Below are 9506 nucleotides of genomic sequence, written 5' to 3'. Positions count from 1 at the left end.
CTGTTCTCTCTGCTACCACACGGTAAGTGGTACCAGAGTGCCACCAAGTCTAGGTCCAAGAGGCTTCTAAACAGCCTCTACCCCCAAGCCATAAGACTCCTGAACATCTAGTCAAATGGCTACCCAGAGTATTCACATTGCCCCACCCCCCTCATCTCTTTAATTACGTGTTACTTTTATTGCTGATTCTTATCTGTAGTTTTTGAAACTGCACTGTCAGTTAGGGGCTCGCAAGTAAGCATTTCACCTGTTGTATTCAGGGCATGTGACTACTCAAATTTGACTTGAAAGCACCTTTTTTTCTAGGAGTGTAACCTTAAGATACAAATATACAACAAACAGTGACAATATTCATGTGAAAAATATTTTATTTGAAACAAACATTTTACAAAACCACTCTTATTCACCATACTGTAGGCTAGATCCACCAGCATACAAGCCGATTTTCTGCACTAAAATCGTTTACAGCCAACAATATAAGTGCTGTATATCTGTGAAGCTTTGAAAGTTGCATCAATCATTGATTTCTTCTCACAAGGTGTATACAGAAGCTTCTCAAACAACCTGCAGTTATTGTCGAAGACATCTGTTCAGACTGATCAATAATGACAGAAGTGCTGGGAGTCACTCATAACTACTCAACTAGTTATAACGATTGTTGACATGTAATAAATTCGTAAGGACTTGGATGATCTAAAACTCTGTCAAAATGGCCTGTGGTCAAAACTAGTGTACCACATAGGAAGTAGGTCACCGTTTGAGATGCACCCTTGAGTACTCCAGATGTTATTACCAACTTAAAACAAGATATACGATGTGACAATGTCTTTGAGCCACAACAGGTGTCCATTTTGGTTTTGTGCTTTTCAACATGACATTGTCAGCTCAATTCATCTTTATATGCACACATTTTAAATACAGCTTAGCCAAATTGTACAATAAAAACTTGAGTAATACATTTGATTTTATTTGCAACAAGAACCATAACTAATCTAGGGGGAAAATGCATTAGAAATGTGCCTGTAAAAGAAGTGGCCTATTTTAGAATGTTGGGCGTTGTCTAAAGCCTCTACAGTAGGTAAAAAAAAAAATGAAAATACAACAAGAAAACGTTAAAAAGTCCCACCCCCAAACATGTGATATCATTGAAAAGCCCAGAATGTCCTCTCAAAGTTACAACAGGACTTAACACAGTGGCATGTACGGCCTCAGAGATACGGATCAACAATTACTGTCCATTAGAGTGGACAAAAATGAATTGCTGGGTCTCAGGAGGATGAAGACATTTCAAGAAGTAGTAGTGTTATTTGGGTTGATCCAGGACACTTGGGTTTAAAAACAGTAAAGAGTACCCTGGTTATTGAAAGAGCAGCAAATAATTTAATAGAAAAATTATGTACAAAGCCATCAAGCACACATCTTTGTAGCTTTTAGAAGAGATACCAAAATCCAAACAGTGATTAGATCAAAGTGTGAAAACTCTCAGTCAGCACGAAGGATTTGGGATTCATTGTTCTATTGTGTCACACAAGATGGAGTCTAAAGGTCACAGTTCACAGGGTTCTTCTGTCCTGGTCCTGAGTGGAGGCTGAAACAGACAGATGAATGCCATTAATGATTAGGATACAGGTTGTAACCGAATGTCAGTACTATATAACTGCAATTTATTACTGCGCAGGAATAAGAGCAACTTAATGTAAAGCGTTAGCGGAGGTTTTTGTTTACACAGATGTAACGTAGTTAATTGATCCAGTGGAGAAATGTACCTGTTAAGTCTCTGAACCGTCTCTTCGCCTCTGCTCTTTCTTCTGAATCAAAATACCACACTGTTACAGCATATCTGGAACAAAGCAAAATTCTAAATAATTAATACATAATTACACTGTATCTTTATCACATTATTATTATAAAGATTTTCATAACAGTGTGATGCATCATACAGACCTTGTTGCATATGACGGCAGCACCTCGTGTGGATTCCTTCTATCTGACCAGAAGAACAACAGTCTGTCAAACAGGGGCTCAACATCTGCAACGTAGGATTTGCCCTCAGGAAATATCCTAAGAATTCCTCCTTGCTCCTGCAACATAACAAATACATATTGTTGACTTCAGCTTCACAGAATAAGAAGTTACGCTAGAAGAGGCTTGGTATGCATTTGACAAAGATCAGAAGCCAAAGGGGGTTTTCCAACAAGCGGTGGGCGTACTATTTTTATGGCAATATCTCACATTTTCATGTATAAACCATGCTTAAAATAAACCATGCTTAAATATAATGACAATCGTTCATTATGTCATAGCGGGAACTAAACAATGAGTGACTTTCTTGGAAATGTACCTGTAATTTAAAAGGATTGGCGTTGATTGCACCTAAATAATTGTATAATAGGTGACAATAAATATATGTAATAAGAATGTATACATGTAATAATGTTTAATATATTTTCATTAAAAAATAATAATAATAATAATACTTGTGTAGTTAATTTAATGATTATGTAATGCATGGGTAATGAATCTACCACTCCACCTCTGCATTCCAGTTCTTGTTCAGGTAGTAGATACAGGTGACACAGCGACCGTCAGCGTTGGGATTGTCCACATGCTTAACATATCCCGTCCCATTTCCTGGATAGCACGCCACCATCGCCTGAAATAGACAAAACACAAAACATCAATTCTGAGTCCATTCCACATTATATTTAGTATACTCGCTAATAATCATTAGATAATATGTAACAAACAGACTGTAGTGTACCCAATTACAGAAGCCTTCGTGTGGGAAAGTATTTGTGTATTTTGCAATGGCCTTGGAATATTCTAAGAATACAGAAATAGCTTCTGCATTTCAGAGACAAAAATAGAACAAGAACAGATTTATGAGTAAATACCTTGGTTGCAAAAATTTCCTGTAAGCATTGCGTGGAGAGGGTGCGTTGTGGTTTCAGAAGGACTGGCCTACGTGCATTCAGTTAGCAGTCCAAGGAAACACAATTAACCAAACTCGTCATTTATCTTGTGATAAGAAAGCCAAGAAAAGCCATCAAAGCCATGCTAATGAAAACGCTTGTGGTCAAGGGGCCAAGAGTAGACACATTGGATCAGATAGGTTTGCTAGAGGCCCAGTCAAGGCAACATTTTGTCAAATGATATTTGATTTTGGCAACTTGTGATATTTTGCATGTGTGACACAGTGCAGATGCAAAGGAACAGGATTGGATCCAAATATTTTGTTGAAACATGATCAGATAATGGGATTCCACAATATGTGGCAGGTAGCTTAGCGGTTAGAGCATTGGGCCAGTAACCAAAAGGGTGCTAGTTTGAATCCCCGAGGCAAAAAATAAATAAATCTGTCGATCTCTCCTTGAGGATGGAACTTAACCCTAACATTTCCATTTCACAAAACACTTGTACAGAATGTACAAATATAAGCAACTCCTATTTGACCTTGTGGTTGTACAGCCCTATTCTTTCAGCCTAACAAAACAGCTGTACCTTCCTAACCCTTAGGAAACAGGAGGTCCTGTTCGTGCCTATAGAGGTTTGACCTTCGACCCTCACATTACAGAAAAAGATCACTGGACTCAGACTGCCTACACATTGAATTCAGCCACTGCGTTGCCTAATAAGTGACTTCCCTGAAGGTAGTGTGACAAGCACAGCGGTGGCTAAAAAAACTATGCATTTCCTTTCCAGTTGCTAGGATACAATGCAAAGGGACAAATCTGTGGTCTTACGTCAGGGAAAATTACATTTACAATTTAACAGCAACCTTTAGACATGCATCATATAAATCAAACTTCTCTCTCCTTTGATTACTGATCGATTGATGCATGCATACACCTACATAATACATCTGCAATAAAATCACTCTTCAGAAGCAACATCACAAGGGCCTTATCTGGTCAAGTGATCCTTTAGTTCATTTGCACAGCATCATATCTCAGCACGTGCTGAGGAAAGGAGTATTATGACACACCCAGTGTTTACTGTCTACAGTGCGGGAACATATGCATGTACGCACAGTGTTGTCAAAGAACAGTGAAAACACGTGAAACAAGAGAGAAAGGAAGACAGCGAGGAAGGGGAAGTCCACACACAGAGCAAAGCTGGCAGGCTGCCAGGATGTTGAAGGTTTAATGACAGAGCTACGTGTGGAGCGTGAGCCAGCAGACTCCACATGTACTACTGCTAGGTCTACCTACCTCTCCCCCCCGCTCTTCCACCCCCCCCCCCCTCCTCCTCTCTCACTCACTCACTCTATACATCCATTGACTTAGATCTGTAAATAATTTTAGAGATAACGTCAGATATATTTTTGCTCTTCTTAATTTCAAATCAAGGTAAACATCTAGCTTTTGTTGTTACTTTTTATAATCAGTCCATCTGATCAATGGGTTGTCTACATAAGGTTGGGAGCAGGATCCAGGCATGTGCGAAAGAGAGAAGGGCGTGGTGGGATGTAAAGTGTGTGTGTGTGTGTGTGTGTGTGTGTGTGTGTGTGTGTGTGTGTGTGTGTGTGTGTGTGTGTGTGTGTGTGTCCAGCATCTATGCTGCAATAGTCTATGTGCTGGGGGGCTAGGGTCAGTCTGCCCTATCTGGTGTAATTATCTTGTATTATATGTGGGGTCATGTGTGAACTTAGAAATTAGAGGTAACATACCTCTCTCTGTGTCTGTCTGATTGCCTAGGTCTGCTACGCTATGAAACCACACACTACCGGCCGCAATTGATATGGTGAAAACAATGTGTGGGGAATCAGAGGCACAGACACTCACATTAATACCTTTATCAGATAACACGGTTAAACAAAAAATGCATGATATTGCTAGCAATCAAGAGGAAACGGACTGAACACCTCAAACTCCCCAGCTTATGCTCTACAAATGGACGTTAGCTGTGAGGACCGAGATTGCCATGCATTGACTTTTGTTCGCTATATATGTCAGGGGATGCTATTCACAAGGACATATTGTTATTTCTAACGATTCCCAAGATTGAAACGGCCTATGGGATGTTCAGTGTGTTGCGTGGCTATATTGTCGAAAAACTGATTCCATATGGGATCGAACGGTGGGCTTTTGCACAGATGGGCTCCGTCATGGGGGCGGTGTGTAGGCCAAAGGGACTAAAAGAGAATACCCTGCAGTCTCCCTCTGAGCATTAATGCCTGCGTTCAAAACAGCTGGAAACTCTGACATGGGAACTCTGAAATCTCAGACTTCTGACTTCAGTGCGTTCAATACAACTGGGAGCTCAGAAAGAAACGAGCTCCGACTGGGAAAGATTGGTATGAACCGTCATCTAACTCAGAATTCTAACTCGGGAACTCAGGCCTCTTTCTGGAGCTCTGATTTTCCGACCTAAAGATCACTGACGGAAAAATAAGATATCAAATCACGACATCTTATTTTTCCAAGTTCCCAGTTGTCTTGAAAGCACCATAAAACTTATGGCAGGCTACCCGTCGCCAGCTCATATCTGTGTGAACCTGGATTCAGTACGCTCGTCTGCATTAAAACCAAATATCAATCCAGGTTGGGTGTGACAGCTGAGATGAGGTGCGCACTGTGGACCACGTCCCCTGACTGAGAAGCTTTGATGTGAGCTTTGATGCATCAAGCACACCCATCTCATTAGTGGTGGTGAGATAAGATCCATTATGTCAGACTAATTAGCAATTGACTGGCCCCACATTAAAAGTATGTGATTGTGAGTTGAGAAGACAATCAGAAATACTGTTGGAATGTTTTTCAATTCACTGACATAGCCCCAAATAAAAAAAACTTTTCACATGGGTGGGGTTGCGAGAATTTTCAAATATCAAAATGGGGTCTTAGCCCAAAAAATTTTGCGAACTCCGTCTTGGAGACACACAATTATTATAAATGCATGAGGATAAAAAGGGGAGTAATAAATACACAAAATGGTGGTTATCCAAAGTTCACTGACATTTAAATCAAAGACAGTACAGTATGAAGAGGGGCTAAAACTGCTTCGCCAATAGAAATCCCCGATCACACTTGTAGGGGATGTCAGCTAAGCTCATGCGTAGTAGAAACACATCGGGTCTAATGGTAGTCTCATGCCGCACTGCACAGGCCGTAAAAATCAAAAGGGCCTCCATCGATATAGTTATTTTTGTACGAAAATGTTTTAAAGTGTCAATTTGTCACTTTCACAAGTTTGGCGTAATAAGATGTTCAACCACTTATGACATTGGCTCAAATCTAGGTTTTGCCTTTAGATTTAAAAAATGAATAACTAAGGAAGAATGTCTCAATTCTCTCATTTACTTCTCAAACCCAGGCCTGGCCTGTTTTACAAAAGTTCCTGGAAGTCTTGTGATGTTGTGCCTCTGAGTTTAGAAACTCTGATAACGTTCTAGCCAGCCAACTTCAGCTAACTCAGACACATCAAACACACATTTTTGTCAAAAACAAGTAATATATATAAAATATTTAATTAATAGTTTATTTTAGAATGTAGGTAACAGTTTTATAAAAGCAGCAAGACATAAGGTAGTGCTGTATCATGAATACAGTCACAGGTAAATGGGTTGACTGGCCCATCGCCTAGGGCCACACAAGGCCATTTACCTGCGACTGTATTCGTGATACAGCACTACCTTGTGCCTTGATGCTTAATTATACCATGGCATTGTTGAATACCCGTTTCTGATTGGCTTGAAGGGCATTCTAGAGCGTGCATTATTTCCCTATAATGCATGGTAATATTCAATGGATATTAAGTTCATTCTTACATGTTCTTTGTTTGAGCTGCTTTTGAAAGCAAAAGTCAAATTGAAAAAATTATTGGGGTTGTTGAATTCGACTTTCATAATAACAAGCTATGAGGATGGTTTCTTAGCTAGCAAGTCTGGTCAATGGTTATGTCCAGAGAAACTATCTAGTAAGCTTGCTAACTAGCTACTTCAGTTGGTGTTAAACACATTTCTAGCAGCAAATGTGTTCAATCATAGCCGTGTTAAAAGCGGGATAGTCTCGGTGCTCCATGCGTTCTCTGTTAAACAAAGCAATTCGGACGAAGGTTATAGTGCCACTCCGCTACTCGTCGTGGGACACACCTTCCACAGTGTGCATTATTTTCCATTTAATGCATAGCCCCTCGATGATTATCCCTTAAATATCGTTCAACATTCATAGCTCTAGATACAATATTAACACAATCAAATCGAATATAAGGACAAAGTGATCATTTTTTTCCCACCTTCAAAACCAAGGAAATACACGCAATTTATGCACAATTGTCGCACAACTTACCTTTGATCTTTCTCGAATAATACTTTTCCCAAGTCGGCCGATGCAATGAGAAACCAACTTATCGATTAAAGTAAGGAGGATGTTAATAGCCTCGCACCCCCTTTCAACTCCACTGACCCAGGCTATCTTGTCACCCCGAATGTTCCTTTTGGAAATCCCACAACTCCGGTCAGGACCAGCTAGCTGTCCGTCCTGCAGAACTCCAGAGCTGTGCAGCTCTTTCACTTGGTCCAAAACAAAGTGTCCAACCAATTCTCCTAGGAAGTTATCCACGTAAAAGAATCCTTGGTCAAGTAGGGACGGGACAATCAGGTCCAGGGCTAACCGCTCCAAGTCTGTGTCCAATGCATGTTGCAGAAGAGGCATTTTCGCGATTTATGAAGAATTTAACTAGTAAGCTTCTAAAGTTATATTACTGAAACTGCCACGATAGTGTCAGTGCGTTAGGCTCGCTGATACATATGTTTCAATAATGCAGCTGTTCTCGCTCTGCAGTAACGAGTACAATATATTCTTAAGAGACGCAATTTCACAAGAGTTCTGTTCTGCAGCAAAGTGTAAAGAAGCAGCGAATGAGAGGCACCTGCATATAAATACGGAACGTGCTGGATGTGTTGTAGCACTAGAGGGGCGGAGGCAAGGACTTTCATTAATTGAAATAACTTTCTGCATAGTTCACGCTTTCAATTTGTCGTTTTCGTAAGGGATGATAAAATACAGATATTTATAAGTATTTTTGGGCTAATTGGCCTATTCAATTTATTTTAAAAATAATACATGTTTATTTCTGTGCAAGTGTGATGCAAGTGTGATGCCGCCATTGCCGATTCCACCAGGCGCATGTAGCCCTCGAAGCCGCTTGATCGCTGTACTTTCTCTCCGCAGACAAAGATTTTTCTAACTAATCCAAGATAGACCACAGCCTGTAGCTTCCAAGAGGAGCAAATTAATCATACCCGGCAGAACAAGCAAAGAGATGGCAGAGCCATGCACGAGCTCGCGAGATCTTATTGGCGAGTTCTAATTGAAATTTGCATATTTCCGTTAGGGAACGCTTACTCTGTGAAGTGCGTGCAATAACTCAATTCACCATTGTACTCCTTTTAAACAACGCATTTAAAAAAAACTTTGGCAAAGGGTGAAGTCTACAAAACTTTGTCCTGTTCCTAATAGATTCTAGTTTTGGGAACAGGAAAATATATTGAGTGCAAATGTTGGGCTTCCTCTCATCACCATATATGGTAGTGAGTAGAAACGCCAAGAGGATGCTTCAGATTTATACATCCTGTGAAACATCTGACTGATTGTTCTAGCTGTGCTACAGAAGTTAAATTAACATGACCATAGTTCATGAGCCAGGGGGTCGGTCGGGCTCACTCGGGTAGACGATGTCTCATGGTAACTTATTTAAATGTTTATGTCCCTAGAGTTGGAAAATGTGTGATAGCAGTGCAGCAATAGTAACTTTCTGTGTATAACTCTTCTTTCATCCCTCCATCCATAAAATGTTATATGACAAACAATATCAGTATACAACAAGTTATTGCTTACTTATACCCTTTAATCATATATCATTGGAAAGCTTAGATTCACAGCTATCCATTAGACACATTTTCAGAATGTTCAGGTCAACAGAATTCTGACCTCTAGGGTAGGCTACATATCAGAATAATCTGTATGAATTGCTTTAAAACGGACACCCTGATACATTTTAAACTTTGTTTGACAAGTGGTTCTAAAAGGTAATTAAATTAGCTTTCAAATCATATTTAATATAACCAACTTTGAAAGCACCAGCTACAAACATTGTTTAAAAATCTCAAATGTTGTGCCTTGACATTAGAATGTTGGAAGTTTAGCCATAGAATTCCATGTAATTGGGCAGCTATGTTTTTGGATTGTAACTTTGGTGATAGAGGCACCAATTTGCACACACACAGCTAGAACAGGGTTTAAAAAAAATGTGTAGATACAGGGCCATAACAGAATTCACGCATTAACCCCACAGAATACTTTTTCCAATATGACCACCAAACAACTCAATGGGGTCTTATTGGACAATTTCACATTGTAATGGAATGTAGGCTACGGGCAAGTTTATAGTCCTCATAATGAAAACAGCTATTAGGATAACATTGTATATCATTTTAATCGGCTCACATCCATGACTATTCACCTGTCCATTTGATATGTTTGAAGATTAATATTGCAATTATT

At 39.7% G+C, this 9506-nt stretch overlaps 1 protein-coding gene across 1 annotated transcript; it reads right to left on the bottom strand.

The window, feature by feature from the left end:
* Positions 1 to 350: 350 nt before the first annotated feature.
* On the bottom strand, positions 351 to 8128 carry LOC109894335 (egl-9 family hypoxia-inducible factor 3). Its single transcript, XM_020487749.2, has 5 exons — positions 7290 to 8128; positions 2534 to 2653; positions 1945 to 2081; positions 1767 to 1840; positions 351 to 1588 (listed from the first exon to the last, which is right to left on the bottom strand). The coding sequence occupies exons 1-5, from the start codon at positions 7653 to 7655 to the stop codon at positions 1554 to 1556; spliced, it is 732 nt and encodes a 243-aa protein (XP_020343338.1). The 5' UTR covers positions 7656 to 8128; the 3' UTR covers positions 351 to 1553.
* Positions 8129 to 9506: the final 1378 nt, after the last annotated feature.

Source organism: Oncorhynchus kisutch, linkage group LG7, assembly GCF_002021735.2.
Source record: "Oncorhynchus kisutch isolate 150728-3 linkage group LG7, Okis_V2, whole genome shotgun sequence".
Taxonomy (NCBI): Eukaryota; Metazoa; Chordata; class Actinopteri; order Salmoniformes; family Salmonidae; genus Oncorhynchus; species Oncorhynchus kisutch.
This window is presented reverse-complemented; position numbering and strand designations above follow the sequence as displayed.

Bases quoted from the DNA above. Each gene is read 5' to 3' on its own strand.
- LOC109894335 (XM_020487749.2), bottom strand. From the start codon at position 7,655: ATGCCTCTTCTGCAACATGCATTGGACACAGACTTGGAGCGGTTAGCC. The intron at 2,654-7,289 runs GTAAGTTGTGCG...TGTCTATTTCAG, and splicing joins TTATTCGAGAAAGATCAAAG to GCGATGGTGGCGTGCTATCC. The intron at 1,589-1,766 runs GTACATTTCTCC...TGTCTGTTTCAG, and splicing joins ACGGTTCAGAGACTTAACAG to CCTCCACTCAGGACCAGGAC.